This window comes from Rhopalosiphum padi, chromosome 3, assembly GCF_020882245.1.
Source record: "Rhopalosiphum padi isolate XX-2018 chromosome 3, ASM2088224v1, whole genome shotgun sequence".
Classification (NCBI taxonomy): domain Eukaryota; kingdom Metazoa; phylum Arthropoda; class Insecta; order Hemiptera; family Aphididae; genus Rhopalosiphum; species Rhopalosiphum padi.
The window spans coordinates 33,128,230-33,152,342 of NC_083599.1; the positions used below are offsets into that span (position 1 = coordinate 33,128,230).

At 26.0% G+C, this 24,113-nt stretch overlaps 1 protein-coding gene across 2 annotated transcripts in view; it reads left to right on the top strand.

The window, feature by feature from the left end:
- LOC132926513 (scavenger receptor class B member 1-like) overlaps positions 1 to 24,113 on the top strand; it is a 95,520-nt gene that overhangs the window by 56,279 nt on the left and 15,128 nt on the right. For both annotated transcript variants that reach the window (XM_060990877.1, XM_060990878.1), the window contains exons 2-6: positions 6,319 to 6,410; positions 10,765 to 10,928; positions 15,427 to 15,571; positions 18,108 to 18,308; positions 21,244 to 21,380. In XM_060990877.1, the coding sequence (XP_060846860.1) occupies positions 6,319 to 6,410; positions 10,765 to 10,928; positions 15,427 to 15,571; positions 18,108 to 18,308; positions 21,244 to 21,380 (739 nt within the window). The remainder of the gene's footprint in view (positions 1 to 6,318; positions 6,411 to 10,764; positions 10,929 to 15,426; positions 15,572 to 18,107; positions 18,309 to 21,243; positions 21,381 to 24,113) is intronic.

Here is a 24,113-nt window from a genome sequence, read left to right on the forward strand (position 1 = left end):
CCACCAATTTTGTAAAATTATTTTTGAGGTCCACTAATGACTAATAGCACATCTATATATGTGTGTGTATAATATATATAATATAATAATGTATATTATAAATATTATAATAATTTTATTTTTTAAGTATAATATACGTTAGTGATTCAGTAAATATGTTAAAATTATATGGTCCACGGTCCATGTGTTGGGAACCGCTGATGAAGACTATATAACACAATGCGACGAGCAAACTACGTGTTAATAGAATGATAGTGTGTACAACTTAATATTCTAACTATCAAAATACTTCTACATGTACAATTGAAAAATTTTAAAGAAAAATGGTCCTGTTGCGTATATATATAAAAAAAAAATCATTAAATCAAAAATCAAAAATTACGTATATTGATCATTATTTTAGTACCTAACCGAAAGAAGTGATATTATCTATAATAGTTTATTAAATAAATGAATACAAAATAATACTTTTACATATTTAAATTTCCAGCTATATCTTCAATAAAAATATAAAAACTAGATTTTAGACTAATCTCATATCTGCATCGAATTTTGAAAAATACCATCTCCCAAGGAGGGTAGAACATCATACTTCTTTGTCGAATTTGTTAATACTATATCGAAATCATAAATGAAATTGCACACCATACCGCCTATATTATGAAACCATACATTTTACGAAATTGATTACCTACCGAAATGTATTTAACACGAAGTTCATTCTTTTTTTTCTTATTCTAGTTCGGCGCAATTGAATGTATACTTATTATATATTATGCACCTAACTAACGCTGCGTAATAAAAATATATGAAACATGTATTCATTTTTATTCTTATAAATATATATTTTTAATTTAGTTATACATGAAAATTTATAATTAAATATATTTAAAATAAAAACTATTATTGCAATATTAAAACAAACATTACTAGCTAGTTAGTTGATGACATTTTCCAGATATTTCTTTTATATCTCGTATGATTTTTAGCTTATATAAACTCAATAATCGTTAACTCTTTACCTATGTTATAAAATGGTTATCGATATTGTAGTTATTTTTTATTCTATGCCCGCTCTACTACCTATTTCGCTATCCCTTTAGGAACCTCGTAAAATAAAATTCACTGCATGATGTGGTTTTACTAATCACCCATAATTTTTATCACAATCTTATTTGATTCCGTTTCTCTTCTACTGACTTGTCACTTACATGTATTGAATTGCGTATTTAATATGAAAAAATAAAAAAAATATTGATCCGGTGTGCCTATGTGATGGTGCATAAATTACGTAACTAGTATTACCTACCGAAATGTTAATTAATCATAAATGTTATTTTATAGGCGTGTATTTATATTACATGTATAAATGCAAACGTACATGCATTTTAATATTTCATCGTTAAATCTCGTCCACAGTATAAACAATATATTTATCGTATTAATCGTATTATGTCTATATCATTATAATTATAATATACATAGTATTGTATTATGTACGTACCTATATATATATAATATATATATATATATATATATTAAATTTTATAATATGTAAATGCGTGAGTAAATATTGAACGAACCATGCTTAGTATTCGGGTCATTCTAATTTTTATTCCAAACAAAATTGAATTTGTTTTAATCATATCATTTCGCTGTTTAGTATATTTTATTGGTTATTACACCGCGTAAATATTCACACGCATATACTGTATTGTGATTTAACAAGTATAATTATCCCCATATCATAATTTAATTAGATATATATTTATTTAAATTCAGCGACCGGAACCTTGATGATTTATCAGTTCCGCTTCGGTTCAGTTCTTAAAAAAATAATCTATTCCAGTTCCGATATCGGTTCATAAAAATAAAAATATTTGAAGTAACCCTAATATTTTTTTTTTTTTTTTATTATTAGCTTCCACATTAATTGATCTGTATAATTTACCACTTGTTATACTAGTGGGTATATGTTGAAATGTTGATCTTTTTTTTTATTATTATTATTATAATATAATATATCGTTTTCTTTGAGAGACTTGAAAGCTAGGGGTTCCAGATTGGAAAGTCTGTTTCATTTTCACAGGATCTAATCGTTTTACATAAGAGAAATATTATAATAATGATAAACAATATTTTGCTTATAATAATCAAACATTTTGGAATATTTAATATTAATGCAAACAATTTAAAAGTATTTTAATATTTAATGATGACCCATATACTTAAAAGATTAATACAGTAAAATAATGAAAATAACCATTGAAATGTAATGATTTTACGTAACACATAGATTAAAAATAATATGTACTAATTAGTACTAAAAACTAAAAATTAAAACAAAAGAATCTTTAAGTTACAAGATTCATTAGCTATAATTATTAATAATACAATATTATATAAAAAAAATAAAAACCTATACATTTTTAAGTTTTTATGTAACACGTATACAACAAATAATATTAAAATAAAACTAAACGCGAGCTTGTCGCACAAGCGCTGGACATCGGATGACAATTTGTAGTAGTAATTTTATTATAAAATCAAAACAAGTCTAGTTATCTATAAACATTAAACATATTTACAGGATTTCTCGTTATTGTGATAACTATTAAGTATAGCCCCATGCCTCTATGTGTAGTAAATAATAACTTTTATATTTGTTAACAATATTTTAGTTGTTTAGTAAACAATGTATACGTTGATATATTTTAAACTTTAGTAACGCGTCTTAGACGTCTGTACTTTATTGTTCATTGATTCGAAAGATTATTTTTAAATATTAGTTATTAACCCTAAATAATAATATTAAACATTAATAATAATAAATCTAGGTACTTATTTGTTTAGTTATTAATGTCAGTCAGTACTAATAATATATAAAAATAAAAATGAAGAAATTATTATAAAATCGAACTTATTCGTAAAAACTTAAACCTAAAAGTATCGGTTCCGATAAGGCTCCGGTTTTTATTTTTAAATAAAGATTTTTGCGAGATTCTGGTTCTCAGTTTTTAAAGGATTCTGGTTCCAAGAATGGTTCTTTTCAGTATGGTTCCAGTTCATGGTTTAAATTCTATACTACTCGTTGGCCATAATATCGAATACTCGATTTTATATGCTAGTTCTTAGGTGTTGTTTAGCAATAAGAAATCACATTTTTAAATTATAATTTCACTTTTCACTGTTTAACTACTATACTGTAAATCGCTAAACAGATGTTTTTTTATGTAAATAAATCGTAATTAGAATAATCAGATTTTGATATGTTACGTTTAATTTATATTTAATTAATTTTTTTTTAATCATAGTCCACAATAACAGGTTTTATATACAACATATTAAAATAGTTGTAAATATGTTTAATAATTATAAGTCGAGTGTTTATTACTCGGAAATGTTTACAAATAGTAATAAAATATGACAATAGTTTAATATAGATTATGTTAATTTTTAAATCATTTAAAAAATTTGATGTTTGTATCACTTTGTAGACACTCCTTAAAAAGTTTAAAACTCTAGGTATTTTATAATGAAGTGTTTAGTATAGGCGTTATAGTTATATCGGTACTTAAATATTTCAAAAAACTTATGATGCGAGTATAAAACGGCAATTTATGGATGATACCTAATGCTGAGCATGCTGGTGATCTAGTATGTATAATATATTCCTTATGTGTTTAGTCTACATTAAAAATTATACTAATATATATTTTTTATTTTTTTAAATCAGTAGACAATAAATAAAACTGTGTGACTGTTAGTATTAAAATATAATCATAACTTATTTGTTGTAACATTGTCTAATTTTTAGAGACCAAGATTACTGTTACAGTGTCAGCTAGTGATATCAACTAGAATTCGCTTTATTGATGTGTCATTTGTTAACGTTTAAAATTTAAGTATACTTAATTTATTAGGTATACGTATAACATGAAACTATGTCAGATTATGTTCAGTCTTGAATGCCGGTATATTCAGGACTGTGTGACTGAAACGCTCCCTTGGAATTTAATTTGTCCCTCCTGCGACCTTCTAACAAAGCAACTATCAAAACATATATTTGTTAAATTTGCAATAATCGTTACGATTTTATCATTATTATTATCAAACATATTACATCGAAATGTCTAGAATTTATTCTAAAAGAATTCATTCATTTTTATTAATGTTTTAACAAATTTACCATCTACCAAATTTTGGAGAAGATACATTAATAAAAAAAAAAATTAAATATTTTATTATAATAAGTCTCACATCAGAAATTAATTAAAGAAGCAATCGATTTGTACCTATACAATAAAAAATAAAATCGTTGTTATATTTAATATTAGATTGATTAAAAATAAAATAAAATAAACACATTGCATAATATATTACGATAAATTAATAAGTACGGTTCTAATTTGTATAGAATGATAATATTTATGTAATATGTTATATTATTATATGTATCATAACGATCATGTCAAATGAACTGAATTAAATTTAACAATACATTTTTACAATACAATAACAATTATACGCGATAAACTCATTTAGGATATACCTACATGGCCTGTAAATTTTCGTGTGTGCGAAGTGAGTAAACCATGCATATTGATTTCATAAACGATTTGTAATACATATAATTCTTGATAGATTATTATTTCGTTCGATTGATTATAAGAAGCACGTGTGTAATACAATGTATGCGCGTGTGTGCGTGTGTGTGTCTATGTGACGTAGCTCCTATAGTTAGGTTAACAATGTAAAACAAAGAAAATATAGTACCGTTAATTTCCTTCTCGTCGCGTAGCAATTACATCGATTATTGTATTCATTGGAAACGAATAGTTAAAATTAGGAACGAGAGGTTACGATAATATAATATACATAATTTAGTCGCTTGATCGAGGTCACACGATGTTAATTTTCTGGTAACGATTGTAAATGATATAATTGGGTAGTGAACACGAGAAATCGTGTAAGATTATGTAGAGAAACCAATTTGTAGTTTTCGATATCATCATATATAATATATATACATATTTTGCTTTTATCACGTAACGGCGCCCTGTAACAATTCTGATCCTTCATTCTACCCTTAACGGTCTTTATGCACAATGTAATTAAAATTGCTTTTATTATTGTTCTGAGAATGATTCATAAGTTTAGGGAAAAATCAATAACTTCCGTTGTTTAAATCGTACGTATTAGAGTTTACAAAGGATAGCCATGGGGGTCAGATGGCTATCATTAATCCCCTTTTTATGTGATTTTGTAATTAGAAATTTACTAAATAACAATTATTTATAATACAACAAAAAATAATAGCATAATTATTACAAAATTTCCATTATGTATAAAATTAAAATCCTTTACAGTTTACACTTTCCACTAGCATTTTGCTTTGCTTAAAGCAATTTGCAGGAGTTGCAGTAAGCTACAGTTTATTATTTTAAAGTATCATATTCTATTAACAATTTTAACTTCAAAGAAGTGATGTATTATTACTTTGTTTAAAATTATAGTTTGGCTGATAATAAACATAACTATAACCATTATATATTACAATATTAGACAACAAATTAAAATTTTATTACCTTAAAATTACTGTGTCGAGTTTTCCTAGAATACTTATTTTTTATGCGATAATTTTACTCAATAAATAATTTTAGGTAAACATTTTAAACATTTTTTTTTTTAATTGTAAGGCATTAAAGTGATAATAATTATTATAATTTGAGATATTAATAAAAAAAAAAGGTTTTTATTTCCCATCACACATATAATATAGGTAAAATGTGTTTTATTTAGCCTGTTTTTTTTTTTATAAAAATAAAGGTAGGTATCTCAAATTTCAATTTCATTGGTTAAAATTTAAAAATATCTAATTAATAAGATTTGACTAAAATGGACTAAATAAGGTTCTCAACTTCAGCTTCTAAAATAAATAAGATTTACTAATTTTGTTATTTATTGAGACATTTTTTTTTTTAAATTAATTTTTTTGTATACAGAAAACAAAAAAAAAATGTTTCAGGTACTTATTTGCATTATTTCTACGAATAGTTTTGATTTTTTCTAACTCTTCCTCTAATTAAAAAATGCGTACCTAGATGTCACTGATCATAAATTGTTATCTACGTGTATATTAATATATACATTGCTACATAGTTATTACGAGTAGTATATATTTATACTTTATAGTACACCTATTATTACATACATAGACGTACACTTCGAATCCTATGAATAATGATAATTATTATGTTTATCGTTAAATATTATTTATAAATCATTAATATTATTATTGTTTTTTTTTTTAACCAGGAAACGCTAGGTACGGTCTTTGCGGCTTTGGTCTTCTGATCATTTCATACGCGTTGTTCTTCTTCGACCCGGTAGAAATCATCAAATCAGCGGTAAGAACTTCCGTTTTTAGTTTTTTCACTAAACAATACGATAATTAAATATATTTTTTCGCATATTAATTTGCAACGTAACTAAATACTGTATTATTTGTATAATATATTCAAAAATAATGATGTATTAAAAAAAAAAAAATACATAAAAGTTGTTTCTAATTTTTGCGATGAAAACCATAAATAAATAACAATTAACACTCTTGTAATAACGTTTTATTAATAAGACTTTATATTCTTATAAATCATCGAATCATTAACTAGATTCATTTTATTTGAAAGACATAAATTAGGACACGGAGTCTAATGAATGAAACTTAATCAATTATAGCAGAATATAGAATATTATAATTTTTATTATACGAGTATATTATATTAACCTTATATATACAGAGTGATTCAAGATTTATGTTACAGCCATTTTAACATATCGATATCCAAAATAGAGAACAATTTATAATACGAAAGTTTTTTGGTTTAGAAACATCTAAAATGATTTGTACATTTTATAATTTTTTTAAATATTTTAGAGGGGTTTTGAGGGGTTAACTGTAGAGGTTTATTAAATGGGAATCTAATATTTTCTTAATAGACACAATATAATGGCTGTAACATATACATTTTGAATCACACCCAGTATATATATATATATATAATAAACAGATCATATTATAATATGATATATTATTACATTAATTTTTTTTGAATTTATATGTACCTATTATAATATTATATAATGTTTAAAATTGTTATTATTTATTGGTTTGGGGATAGATTTTGCCCCATTTTTGCAAGCTGTTATAGTAGGCAGGTATGAAATAAATTATATACACAAAACGAGCACTAAATATCATGTTATAGGTACCTATTATTATAATGCGTGAAACCTGAATTCGCGAATATACGTTCATCCCTACCCACGTAGTATTTTTAAAATATAATATTTAATTAAGCAATCAATTTACTATTATATATACACTGCGACCTTTTTTAATTGAGCTGCAGGATATATAAACATTAAAAACAGGGTTAAAAGACAATTCCGCATTATCGTATATATCTATTATATTTAGCTCAAGGAACAATTATTCATACTGTATTATACATTATATGGTATTATACAATGTAAAATATTATAAGTAGATATGTAACTACCTTATTCTTAGTATATATATATATATATATTAGGTACGCTTTATGATAAAATGTGTTTTTACTTTTTATGGTAATTGGCGACAGCAGACATGTGAGCGATAATTTTTTTCTAGATTTATTAGTAATATTGTTCTTGAAATATTGTTATTTATCATTAATTACACCACCAATGGTTCCCAATCGCCTTGATTTTGAAGTTTTAGTGATACTTAAGGTCCGTTTATATCTTTCACTCGGACGTTCACCATTAAACAATCAATTAATAAATCGTTTTCACCATACAATAATTACCATTATATGTATTCACTGTTTTATACTTATCAGATATTTAAAAATATTTAATTCATAATTGCACAATATTTTATCACATATATTTATACGTTTGTTGCATAATTTTATAGACTTGATTTTAGCGATATGTAGGTACCTAATAAAATTATTGCATTTAGAAATTAAGTGCCGTATTTGATTAATTCGCAATAAATATAAGTGTATTAAACATTATTATTATTATTATTTGATGTATTATACAATATAAAAATGATTTATCACGTGAATAATAATCACATTACCCACCGCTGTGTACCACAACATCAACAGTCGATCTGTCGTCATCACAAGGTTTCGATTTCTCACCGATGATATATTATAATTTTATATACAGATGTAGACTTGTGTCGGACAACTGTAGTAGATGAACGAGATATTAATAATAATTGATACGTTATACGTTTGAGATCCGAAATAGCTAATATAAAATAAATACACGTTAGATATGATTACCTTATAGTGGTTAGTCAATATAATATCAAACACGCGGACGTTATATTTGAATAATAATTATAATTTATATTTATATAATACTATAATGCATTATACATAGGTATACGTGTATCGATTTGAATAATAATGTGATGATTAATGAATGTATATATAATAAAGATAATATATTATTATGAGCTTGGTTAACAATAATGATGTTATGGGTGGACGATAGAAAATATTTTATCGACACAGTTTACGGGTTAATTTTTTTTTATAATATACTATTTTATACACTACGCTAATTAAGTTTGAATATTTCGTATCGATAAAAAAATGTTTCATTTTAAAGGATGACACAGTTATATGGAATTAGAAATTATCTGGAAGGGAATAGTTTTTTTTTACATTCATGTGGTATATTTGGTGAAGTTTAGAATAAATGTTTGTAATTTTTTTATACATTTTTTTCTTAAGATATCTACTCTATATATCATGTTCAATATTAAAACTTGAATTTAATTATCGAGAAAAATATAACATGTTTTTGTTATTTTTTTAAAATAATAATGATTTGTTTTTACTGATAAGCTATAATAATTATTTTAATTTAAAATTGTCAAAGCTAATAATTTTATGAAATCATACATGCAATATGAAATATTAAATACCTAGCATTTTTAATGGTTTACAAATTATATTTATTTAATGTTTAGATTCATAGAATCGTAAAATGTGGTTTTAAAATACTATGTAATAAGCGTACCTCTTTCTACATTATATGTATGTATGTGCGTATACAGGTTGATTCAACAATAGTATTCTCACACTCATTTATCCATTTAAAATGTATTAATTTAAATACTGATTTTTGGAATATTTGAATATTTTCAGTATTTTCAAGGATATGTGTAACTTAAATACTTAGATTTTTTTTAATTTCATTTAAGGATGTGATTATATTTTATATTTAAAGTATTGAGAACAATATTTAATAATACTATAATGGCTTTACATAAAGTATATAATAAAATATGTTATATTTATTCAAGGATTTTTATACTTGGAACATTTAAAAAAATTGTAAAACTGTAATAAACCAGCTGTATAACTCGACTTCGCCCTGAAAAAAGCGAACAAACATAAAATACGGCATCACATCGGCGTATCTCGGTTTTAGTGTAGGTACCTTAATTTACAGACAAATCGGTATCAGTTTACCTCGCTTTGTGAACTAATTCGATAGATATGGTTAATCCGCCCGAGGTATATTGGATATAGCATTGGTATGATTTTGAACATGGTTCAAACTACTCTCTACATTTCCCTGATATCTCTAAGCACAATCTCTGATACTTTCATCAAAATCGGTAAAGTAGTTTTTTGCGTTTATAAGCTACAAACATATAACGTAATTAGTATAATTACTTTTCATTGTTATCCTTTATCTGTTACCTTTTATTTTATTATTTACACATTTGAATAACAAACAATAATTTAAATATTAATTAATTAATTTTAAAATTATTCGTTTTTGGGCTAGTTTATACTAATTTATTTATGAATTGTATTTCTATTCTATAAAATAATCGCAACTATATAGTTTTAAACAAACAAAACATGATTGAATTTTTGTGAGCCAAAATGAAATTCATGCTGTGCAAGCCACTCTAAAATAACTTATAAGGGTTAAAAAAAGGCTAAAACATCATCCAAGTTTCAACAAATCTATTGATTTAACTTTAAATTAAATCAGTTCTGTAGTTTCTAAGATTGCGCTAATAGAAATATGTATAAGAACTCTTACGTTTTATAATATTAAGTATTATAGAATATAGATTAACATAAATAAATATAATTTTTAAATTATCATGGCACTTTATTAAATTGTTTAAACCTAAAATTACTAAGAAACCATGAACTTTTTCAAAATTTCAATCTATGTATACATAAAAGTTTTAATAAAAACCACCTCAACAATTTACAAAGACAAAGGTTTCTTACTTTAAAAAAAAAAAACTATTTTGTATTATTGTCACAAAAAATTTCTTGAATAGTATAAAAATATAATAACTTGAAAATATTATGTTAAGTACTTATATATGTATATTAAAAAGGCCTTAATATTGGAATTTGGACACATCCGTTATTAATATTATTAAAGGAAAAAATTGTAGTACAAGCATGCTGGTTTTAAATGATCATGAAAATAGTTCGGGTCACTCGAAAATTAAATCTTTCATTATATACTTATATTCTAACTAATAAGGTTATATAATTAATAGGTATTAAATTATGTATACCGTAATTCAAATATTATAACCCAAATCAATAATATTATATTAACCACTAAATTGTAGACGGTGGCTAACGAAGTATAATTTATTATGCTATGATATAAAATAACGATTTTACTAGGTATGTTTTTAATTTTCAGAAATTGAAATTTGTCGAAGGATCGTATGCATTTCAGCTGTGGCAAAAACCTCCGGTTAAAGTTTACGTCAACGTGTACATATTTAACGTGACTAACGCTGATAGATTTTTGGCAGGCGAAGACGAAAAACTGGATGTCAAAGAAATAGGCCCGTATGTTTATTGGTAAGTATGAGGGCACTATATTATTATAGTTACTTTATTAATATTGTAACATGTTTGTACATCAATACATTTTAATGAAAAATATAAGAGCACATCGTAAATTATATATTTATTGCAATCTTATGGATATTATAACAAGTCGGTATAGTAATAAACTAAAAATTTTCTATAGAGTTAAAGAAAAATATACCAAATACCCATACACTGCTAAAGACACAAAAATGGTGGGGGGAGAGTGACTAACACAAAATGATATACCTATGAATAGTATGTTGCATTTATTTACAATTAGGGGACCTGCTGAATATCAGTAGCAATTGGTACAAAAATAGTCGTCATTTTTCGAAAATGATCTATTATGTCTAAAAATGACTTGTTTGTAAATTTAAGGTAATTATTGTTTCAATTGTGAAAATAAGTCGATTTTGTTATAAACTGTTTTCGATGTATTGCAGAATATTTTCCTATAGTTATTTGCTTTTAGTTCAGGAAAACATCACAGTTTCCTCAGGTGCGAGGCCTAGAATAAATAGCAAAAAGTATACAAAAACAAATATATTTATATATATATCTGTTTAAAATACTTTAATTTTGCTCAAAATCAAATATGACTGTTATTGTTGATAATAGGATTTAGGTTTTTAAGAAATTATAGTATTATCACATTGTTTTATGTACCTATTTATATATCCAAATAAGTAGATACTTAACACTTGGCCTTCTCTATTTATACAATATGGGTTTTAATATACAATTGAAATTAAGTTTTTTTTAATGATTGATAATTTTGTAATATTAGCAACTATTTTTTTTTTAACAGATTCTATGAAATTTTTTTATTTTTTTTTTTAAATTATTGGTCATCAAAGTTTTATCAATAATTATATAATTAAAACAAAATTTTTACCGCCATACGAAAAAAAATCATTTATGTATTTAAGCGTATTATCTATGATTTTGAATAATTTTTAATTTATAAAACATTAAAATAATTAATACACATTTTGATCAAGGATAAATCATACTAAAGAAAATTTTTAATATAAAGTTTTTATAAAGTTTTTAAAGTTTAAAAATAGTACTGTAGACAAAAACATATATACATATTACCAGATTTTGTTTTCAGAAATGGTGTAGTTTTAATTCGAGGATAATATATTATATTGTATATTATTGTACGTCAGTTGTCTAATGAAATAAGTAGTAATAATATATTAATAAAAACAAAACGTGTTAAGGAAATAACTAAATTTTGTCTATCTAGGTACCTACATAATATTGTGTTTGATATTATAATTATATTCGATTTTAGTTGGAAATAATTATATACGAATTTCCTTGTTCATTTAGATACATTTTTCGGGATACTGCTCAATACTGCACATTTTGCTTTGCCGTATAATTGTGATATAATAAAACTAAAATACGCAATAGACAACGGTCCTATAGAGTAATTTATAATGTAGGCGCATCATATGAATTATTCGCATTTTATTATTATAATTTATTTATATCCCGAAACAGAGGGTCTGAGTTCAGGTATCGCCGCTCGTACCTACATTTACGCGTATAATATATTATACATGGTTATTATTTTTATTTTTTACCCGCCACTACGCATCGCACCCGCGCGTGCCATTTTAATATTTCACTTTCATGCTACCGCTTCCCCGCAGCAGCTTTGATAATAAAACGTCCTCACGTCTACGTGTATACGTATATAATAGGGGTGAAGTGTATGGCCTACTCAGTGAGTTTCACTTAACCTCTGAATGTTTAACATTCTTTGACAGTTGGCCGGTACAAACATCACGTTCTCTAAAAACAACTGTACTATGGATTAACCGATCCCGGCGTTCAAAGTTTAGAGTATACTGTATAGATACCAGAATATATACATATTATATACGGAACACAAAAATATAAACGACACATCGTCATTTATCCGCGAACCCAATTTGTGCGATCAGATCCAAGAGCTTGTGTTATTATTATATTATAATAAGAATATTATATTTTACAAATATTTTTCCAGGCGAATACGCGCTCTTTTATTTTTGTCTACAAAATGTATACCGTTAACACACTACACCACCAACAACAATATCATAATATATTGCATACGGAAGTCAACGAGGGTTTTTTTTTCGTTTATAATATTATATGGTTTATGTGTGTACTTATTTGGCCCATTACCAGAGATGTCGTGGTACGAACCCGGGATCCTCAGTTTGCTGTCATACAGTTTAATAAATTATGACGATTAATGCAGCTCGAATCCGGTTTAAACCCGCTGGATACGCTTGTCCGCGGATGCGACCGTAAACATCATCGGTTAATATAATATATTAAATTCAAAAATCGTTGTAGGTTATAGAATTATAATAATTATTAATAAATATCACTTGTTTGTTAACTGCGCGCCGCGTGGTACGGGTAATGGAATTTTAATTTCGGGTAATTGCTTCGGATGTCTAATTAACGACGTTCAATGTTCGTTCAACTAGTCCGTTGGAAGGTAAACCGGCGGCAAGTCCGTATCTAATGTGACTCGGTTTTGTTTGTTTTGTTTGTGATAATTTACAATTTATTTTTATTTATTGCACACGTGCCTGCAATTTAAAATTTAAATACGTATATCAAACCAGTCAAACAGTCACGAGGTAGGTATGACCTATATGAAAATCATAATATACACGGTATCTTCTATTTCACGTTAAAATGTGTAATTATCTGATTTCCGTAAACGGTTATTGATTGATTATTTCTAGAGCTTTGATTTATTTTTGCTAAAGAAATATTAAATATTACACGTTATAACCATGTTAAAAATAAAATTGAATTCAGTCTGTATAAAACTATAAACACAGCCGTTTCATAAAATCTAATTATAAACAACCATAATATAGCTACGACAAGCTTATAAACTTTTTTCTTTTATAATTTTAATTTTCAAAGCATAAACTTGCAGACAATATATATATTGTTTCAGGTTAGTTAGGTTTACTTTTTATGTTTAAAACTAACAACTAACGTGATTAAGGATTTGGAGGTAAGAAATAGTCAACAACAATGATTTTTATTGTACAATATACTATTTATCGTTGTATTGTTTTGCGTGAAGTCTTTCGCTATTTTTTTCTTTCGAAGTTTAATATACAATATTTACTAACACGTTAAGGTTAATAATTAATTAAGTTAAATTGTAATACGAAAAAATACCTTTACATTGTAAATATAAAGTATGATTTTAAAATTATAAAATATTATAATATGTTAAAGTACCTATGTAAAAAATAAGCAAAAAAAAAGTTTCAGATTTTTATTTATAAGGTTATAGAATGTATTTTGTGTTTACTTATAATAGGTATCTAAAAGAAAAAATAGAAAAAAATGTTATTAAAATATTATAAGATAAAAAAAACCTTTCATTTATTATAATATAAAATATATGGTAAGGTACCGTTAACTGTTGTCAAAGTATGATAAAAAAAAAACTAGTAAAATTTGCAAAAAAAAAAAAATATATTTACTCGTAGAGTAACTATAAAATATTATTTAATTATTTGTAATTAAAGTTCAAAAGTTCAAAATACTAGTTTATTTTTCAAATCGATTAGACGAAGTCGGTGGCTGGTCAACTTCGTACGCATCTGTTTAAAATAATACGTACATTAGCGATTAGGAGACAAATACGTTTTAGTTTTTCATAGAACATTCGATTTTATTATATCTCAATCACTTAAATTGAACAAAATAACATAACACAAACGCTATAAATCATAGTTATCGCAAAAATATTAAGTAACAAAATACATTGGCACTTAACATTTTTGAAAAATATTTTAAATTTCAGAGTAGACAGATAGGTAGGTATATTTTACTTATTATTATTATGTACTACCATGTTAAATATCTTTTTCTACAAATGTTTTATTATGATGATTGGCCGTATTTATATAAGCTAGTTATGTGCAGTCATTGTAATATTATATATAAACTAATAATACGTTAGGTATGTCTATGTAGAACTCTACTACACACTAATCGTAGTCATTATATAGCAAAGCCCATATTCTGCAGGACTACTGCTCATTTTTAATTTTGCGTCAAACTATTGGAACTAAGGAATAAAGTATATAAATTATTAAATAACATAGGTAGTTTATTATGGAAATAGTATAATATTTGTATAATAAAATAATAATATGGTGCTAAAATGCTAAATGCGTAGATATTTTTAATATTTAAATTATTCACGAACTATATAATATGATATTATGTCTATAATGTTGCAAGTTTGTTTTTAAATTCAATATTTATTATATTATTATAATATTCGAGTTAAAAAATAAAAGAATGGTACAAAAAAAAAACATGTTATGTTAGAGTATGACAACATGACAACACTACCTCACCTGTTTACTAATTTATGAAAATACATTATTGACTTTCACATTTCAGTGTTATAATAATTCGTCCGTGGTTTGTCTTACAGGGAGGAGTTGGAAAACACGAACACTACGTTTCACAGCAATGACACTGTAACGTATATCCCAAGGAGAAAACTGCACTTCGAACTTAAATCGTCCGTTGGAGATCCCGAGAAGGATCGCATCGTCGTTCCTAACATCCCCTTATTGGTATAAGACATATTATTATTATCTCTTTTAACAGGAACTATGTTTTATATAATATTTTAATGATTGATCGAAAACCGCCGTCCCGATATACGAGCTGAACTTCCCGATACAATGTTTAGAATGCCTCAATGATAACTTTTTCGTTTATAAACCAGTCTATAAAAATGCGCGATATTAATCTCTAACTATTATTTATAATTGTACGATAAATATGTTTAATTTCTTGGGCTTGATTATTAGGTATGGTATGGCTTATTATATCTGAAGACTATTTTGTGAACTTTCCATTTTAAATTATCAACTATGGTAACTATTATTTTATTTATAGAAAATCTACAGTACTCATATAGCTAAATACGTGAAACAAATAAGTCATGTTTGATACCTAAATTAATAATATTCGATATTATTTCAAATATCGGAAAAAATGTTTTATAAATTTCATACTATTATCTATACTCGTTAGTGGCGTGCTCAGCTTTTAGTTAGTATAGATAATATATCATTACAAAAAAATCCAAAGGGGGCATATAATACCCTGATCCCCCCCGTGAGCTCGCCACTGATACTCGTAGTAATAATTGAGGTTGTACGGTTTAATATTCACGAAAATCGTATTGCATAATATAAGTAATAAAGCAGGTAATTGTTTTTTAAAATTAACCATAAACTATCTATTAAACAATTTAATTCTAATATTAATATATCATAAATATATCCTGTGTGTGGCGTAGGCTGAAGTTCATGATAATTTAATATATTTTATACCTTCGATAACATTTTAATGATAGGAGAAGTAGGTGCGAAAGTGTTTGCATAGCATTATTATTTATTATACACCTACGTATTGTTGAATGTTTATATTATTTTTGTTGGAAGTATAATATAATAATACGCGTCTTTTTTACAGTACGCCGTATGTAAATTCACTAATTTAAAGTGGTGTACCTACTAGGCGTATGTAGATTCCATATTATTCTACGCTATAAATTAATAAATCTTCCACGGAATCCTCTCCGCCGTCCCATTCACTGTTAACTAGTATGTCGCAGCGTTTCTTGGATAATTTGCATTTGGAGCACCTACATTATTTTTTAAAAAACTTTTTATTTCATTTATATTTTGTTTATTTCATTCAACGCTTTTGTGCGATTTATATAAAAACTACATTATTACTGCATGCAAATACACAGCATTAACGAGTTTTAAACTATATAATATATAAGTACGAGTTGGTAACAAAATATTAAACGTGTGTAATCTGAACTAGATAATATATTATTCTATTTTAAAAATAACAATTTATTTTATCTAAAAACTTTCAAATTTATTTATAACCCCGTAATAATAAAAAATTTTGGCGGATCCTAAAAAAGAAATTCAAGTTATATCAAAAATTATATTTTACCTGGTTTTTAAAACCAATTAAGAATACATCGATTTGATAGATTAATGTGTGTCGGCATTAAAATTAATAAACCGAAAAATACTAAGTGATTATTATTATAAGAACCTCAAATACATCAGATATATATTTATAATATTTTGCTGTTATCAAGTACTTAATAGACAATAATGAAATTAAAAAAAAAACTATTATATTCGTAGTTTTTATTCATATAAAGAAAAGTAGGACAGATTTTCATGATTTATCGACATCGTAGTATTATTTATGCCTACAATCTAATTTAAATTTAAGTCAATTAAATATTATCATATTTGTATTATGCTTACTGTGGGGTCATAATTTCTTTATTTATTTAATTCAATATTAATATTTAATTAATACAATTATGTAACTTATAATATAACCAAAACTCTGTGATTATTTCAAGTTGGATAATTTATTTATCATAATATTTAATTATTTATCAATGCTTTATATCTAATACATATTTTAAATATCAGGTCTAAGGTAAAATATTAATTTTGGCAGAAACGAAATTTAAACTTATTTTTTATTTTTTGAAAATGATACATAACCATCGTTTGTCATGTGTAATGGGTGCCTATACTGCCACCCGACAGATAATCATTTACATATTATTATTTTAAAGTAAGTGGTTTCAGGGTTATAGAAAGATCAAACTTCAATATTGGATTGCAAGAGGACTTGAGAATAAGTTATAAAAGCACGAGTAGATGAATGACTTATAATAATAAGGAGGAAAAAAGTATACGGTGTTTCAGGCGGTACTTTGTATTTATTTATTATTGCGTACTGATAAAAAGTATGCTGTATTATTATACATTTGCAGTATATATATAAAATACTATTTTTATATTATGTATCGAAACTGCAATATAATACGGTACGAATACGAAAGTTGTTTTCCCGCGAATTCTAAGTCACTGCAGATCAATAGTATTAAAAACAGCAATACGATTCATCAACTATGTACACGTTATTTATACATGTGTGATTAATTCATTCAAATAATACTATAACAATATTTGTAATCGCTATTTAATATATTCTAAACACGACTATGTAATTATACTGCTACTACTATCGTACATTTATGTCTCAATATAGGGATTCAGTTCGATGCTCCGGAGTTCACCGATGTTCGTAAACGTAGTGTTCAATTCGTTGGTCGAATACCAGGATTCACAGCCGATACTCAACCTATCTGTAAACGAATTCCTATGGGGATACGATGACAGGTTAGTGAAGATGGCCAGCAGTGTGCTACCCACGTGGATCAATTTTTCAAAATTTGGGCTACTCGATCGGGTAATTATTGTTGGTTATAATCGGTACTTCTATACCTATTGCCGTATAATATTTTAAGCTTTAACGTGTGTTCCGGTCGCCCAGAATAATAAATTATTATTTCCGAGTAAACCAGTGTGTTCTTTTATTTTTCAACTTAGCGCGTTTATAAAATTGTATAATTTATATATAAAGGACATATATTATGTTGTTTTCGGCTTACATATTAAGTACGTTGCGTAGACAGTTTTAGTAAAACATAGCTAGATGAGAACTGTTGAACGTAAATTTGTAATGTTATACTTAATTGTAAGACGGAAACAATGCCGGCGAGAACGCCTTTTTAATAGTTTAAATGTAAAATAAGTTTAAAACTTTAAAACTTAGGATTTATTTTTAATGAGTTGGTAGTTTACAAATGGAAAAAAGGAACTCTCTTTAATATTTTAACAACAGTTAAGTAAAAATTTAAATTATAGAAATAATCCGATAACATCCTGTTATAGGTAGGTAATACCTTCTGATTTTAAAATGGGGAACTGAGTTTATCTTCCGAAATCACTGTTTACAATTATGAATTTAAATAAATTAAAAACCTGTTGATAATTAAATTTAATCTCGCGATTAAACCTATTCAAAAATTTAAACATTTATTTCCGACAGACACGGTCAGTTCTCGCATAAACAGTGAATTTATTAATAATATTGGTATGAAAAAACAAAACAATAAACAATTTAAATTACAATTACAAATTTTAAATAATTATCAATGTTTAATTATTTTAAAATGTAAAAATTGTTATAATTCTCTAGAAATAGTTAACAGTAGTCATTGGTCATTGAGTTATTTTAATAGCCTTGATCGGATCATAAAAAAACGCGTTTTTTATCTGACATTTTATATTACATACCTACATTATAATATACAAATTGGTTGTCAAATATGTGTATACGATAAATAAATTAAATTAGTTAGGTAGTAATAATAAATTAAAATAACTGTTCATACTTTTTTTTGAGATTGTTTTTGTATTGTTTTTAAAATTTATGTTTTTATTTTTATTTTATTTTTTTGTCATTTAAATATCAGTAAAAAAAAATCAAATAATAATAATATATAATTATATACCTAATTAAAGCTAACAATCAGAAAAATCAGTTAGATTTAATTGTACATGAAGAATTATAATTGTAAAGAATAATTAACACAATTTTTTACACAATGCAATTTTAAATTACGCGATTACGCTAATATAAAAGTAGTAATTTAACAATAATTTTAAAATACTGAATGGTATATCTTCAACGGTATTTTAGGTATACGTGACAACTCACTCGAGACGATAAAATAAAACTTTTAAATTGTATTCATTCATATAAAGGCGATTTTTAGCGAATAGTACTAAAACTACAAAATATATCGTAATGATTTATCGTCTTCATATTATTACATTACTCCCGTACGAATTCTTCGGGTTGTATTTATTTTTTCATTCTCGCTACATAATATATTTTTTAAAAGTCGTGAAATTTTCATTTTATTGTTTTCTTCTTTCAAACACCGGATTACCCGCGCACGGTTTTGATTTCAACATATTATTATAAAGACCGCGTCCCGCGTGAGTGCCTACTCGTCGTCTCCGCGCGCACTTGAATGTGACCTGCAAATTCATATGTAGGTACATGTATAACCATCGCAAACGCCAAGTCGCATAATTTTCACATAGTCGCGCGTATTCGTATATATATATACAATGAATTTGTAGTGTGATGCCATACGCATACAGAGTGTAACAGAAATAATTGACACACGTAAAATGTTATTAACCGTAACTATATAATATATTATGTGTACAGCGTATAATACATTTTATTCTAATCAACGTTCACGTTTTTCATTTCTTAATGAAATTGTTAGATGATGATCATAATAATTAAATTAAAACACGAATATTGATCGGAATAAAAAGTGGGTATTACATAAAGGTCGTCGTTAATCAAATGCATCAGTTATTTATATTACACTCTGTATATATAGGTAATATCATGATGGTGTCGCCTCTATAACAGCACGTCTACCCTTTTCGCGGTGTATATATAAAACTACGGAAAAAGCGTATACGGCGTACTGAAATGGATGAAAAACACATCAAGATAATTATGTTTAAACATCGTAAAAATTCGGTATACAATTATATACCTATAATAATATCGAACGGGGGCTGCGTCAAATTTATTTTAACTTTTGCTAAGGTAATTTAAGGTAATAACTTAAAATAGTAATTTTTTTTCAATAGATTACAAGTACTTGTGGTTGGAGAATTAATTCAAAATCTTAATATCTACGAAAAATAAATAAAAATGCATCCTTAAATTGATATTAATCTATATAAATGTAACGTAATAATTCTAACTATCCGTTTTACATATTGTATAATGTAGTGTATAGAATTATTTTTATTTTCGAAAATCATAAACTATAAATAGATTATTAGACTATGATACGCATTTAAATAGTATCTAATAAATATATTGAATTCTTAAATTATTCAAAACACTATTTACCTCAAAAAAGGAGTTGAATAAAATATAATTTAAACTAAGTTTTTTTTTTTATTTATTATGAGCAAACTCTGACTTAGAAATATAAAAAACTATTCTATAATAATTTATTGATTTTTTGTACTACTTTAAAGTTTAGACGAGCCAGTGCTCTGGAAATACATTTTGCCTTACATTCTGAATATGTAGGTACGCGCGTATATAATATAATATCTAACTATAGTGACTAACCATTGGTATTTCTGTGTGTTTATTGATTGTTAAAATATTATTTAAAATGTTGAAATTTGATAATGCCAACCTATCATACTATTTGAGTATGCATAACATGTTTTATTCGTTAGGAACCTACATATACTGATTGATTTTTACTGACAATATTATATTTTATTAGATGTTGGACGAAGGAACCAATGTCGTCACAATGGCTGTGCCATCGGAACGACAAACAAAACGTCCCTATACAATAGATAACTTCAATGGATCGCCGATTTTACACCAATGGGCCAATGCTGATGCGCCTAATGAGATGTAAGCATATTACTACGTAATACATCAATGTTGGTTTCTAAAACCAACATTTAAATATTAAAAAGTTTTATGTATAAATTTCGTCTATGACGATTGTTATTGTCATCGACCAATATTCTAATCAAATTTAGATTAGGTTTAATGGAAATGTTTCGTTTTCTAATAACTATTGGGGATTATAATATTAATTAGGAATATTGAAAAGGTATATCTTAGCAAAATAACATTATTACCTGTATATATTTTTAAGTCTAAGTAATGTTTGTTATGTGCAATAGGGAAAGGTAGATTATTTACTGAATTCATAAGGCAATTTTAGGTCTGAGTGTGAGTGTGCAATGGATTGGTGTGAGTGAGTTCATTTTTAGGATTTACTTTATATACTAATTTATTCTCCAGTTAATTTGGGAGATTTGTACATTGATTCCCAGTACAAGTATAATATATTCACAAATCTCAAATTATTAGCATTATCAAGGAGACACCACGGAGAGGTTGGCTGATGAGTCTCTGACCATTTTTTTTAATTACTGAATTTGGTTATTCGTCATGTTTTAATTAATTTAGCTACCTATTATGATTGTTAAAAGTAGGTTAAATTTTTTTGATTTAGTTATTAAATATTGTCAATCATCGTCATAGTTGTCTTTTTTCATAAAATATTAGAGGATTATTGAGGAGAAGATAAACATTTGCAACTCAAACAATTGGTATCTGTCTATGAGATTTTCGATATAGGCACTTGTACATTATTTCTCTCGTAAATATTTATTTTTCCTTATTTTCCAGTAGTATACGAAGAAAAGAGAATCAAATCATATACAAATACATAATCCCGAATATTAAATCATTGGTATCAATTTAAGTAAACAGGTACCTGCGAATCAACTCATACACAACCCAGTGAATGAATTTTGATTAATTTACTTTAATTACCAGCATAAACAGAACATGGCTTCATGTCTAGAGAGTGCAAATATTTCTGGGAATCTCAACCATCCCTTCCCTATGAAAATATTATTATTATTATGGTATATACTGTACTAGTATACTATAGGTACTGGAACCTACTATGTATTTTATTTGATAGCATGTCACAAAACACAATTATTAAAAAAACTACAAACGCTAAGCTAGGTTATTTTTGTCATAATATAATGACTTGCTCCGCTCAAAATCTAAACGCGTTATATGTAAAAAATCTTTTTTTTTGTTTAGAGAGTGTCGTCGCATACGCTGCATACTCCTTGGCTTCGCTCATAATCCTCAGTATTTATACGATATTGACTGAAGGCCTAATTGTATTTGCATCATATTTGACGTAATTTTAAGATTATAATGGAGACTATTGAAATATTTATCGTTGACCGACTCCCTAGTTGTAATATAGAGAATAATTGGTTAATTCGACGTAAACAATTTTAATAATAGTTATATTTTGAAATTACTTTGAGGAACACAATTTTGGATTAGAAAGTTTCTGATACTGCTAGATTTGAACATACAGAAAAGTATCTTTCTTCTAGGTAAAATTTTAATATAAAGAAGGTGTAAGCTCGAAAGATATATTTTATTTAAAAAAAATAAGCCTTTAGTGTCCGACTTTATCAAAGCTGCATCTAGAAACGCACCGGTTTATAACAAGAATTTATAAAACAACGGTGATATAAAAATAAACACAAACTTTTTTTCTTTCAACATAAAGTAGGGAGTGGCCCAATTTTTGAAACGAGTAGAGAAAACTTCATATTTTATTAAATCATGCGTATAATCTATTCAAATGCACAGTTTTGTCCTTTTACTCATGTATGACGTAACTTGGTAATTTAAATTAGCAAAATAGGTATTGTCATTTACAATCTACCATATGGCAAAAACTTGCGAGGGCATATCACGTTTGATAGTCACTTGGTTAATTTTTAAATACCAGATAATGGAGCGCGCTGAATTAATGTAAACATGGTATCTACAAATTAATTTTATTACGAGTATATTTGCGATATGTAAGTATTTTTTTTTTTTAAATTTTTGTAGATTTTAAAAATACGTGGCATGTTCATGCTTTTAACACGGGCTAGATACTAAATAAAATAATTATTTTATGAATTTTAAGACATACGAAGTTATATAATTCATAACAGAAATTCGTTATACTCATATTATCATTAATAAAAGTTTTAACATAAACTAATAACATCAGAAAGGAGTACATTTTAGTTTAACATATTTACCAGAAATATTAATTAGAAATATACTTTATTCTATGTTAATTGTACACATATTGTTTCAAACTTGGCTATGATTTCAATTAAATCAGTAGCCGACTACCCTAGCAGTGATTATATTGGCTATATAAGTATTTTAATATTTCTAATATGATATAATATAATAATTATACAGTACCTAAAGACTTTAAAAAAAAAATCCATGCTCTCTTAACATTTCATTTAACAACTTATAAAATAACGATTTAAACAAAAAACTAGACGAACGTATTAATTTTTCTGAAGATTTTTATCATTCATATATTTCTTAAAAATAAAAAAATGAACTTGAACGACTTCATATTTTACAAATTGAATAAGATCAAATTCAATATTTAAGTAAACTTTCCGAACATTAAATGTCGGTCGGTTTTCTTGGTTCTACGATTTTCATAAGATTCTAATTCAATTAAAGATATTATATCTTTAATTATAATTCAAATTCCAAGTACGAACAGTAACTACTTCA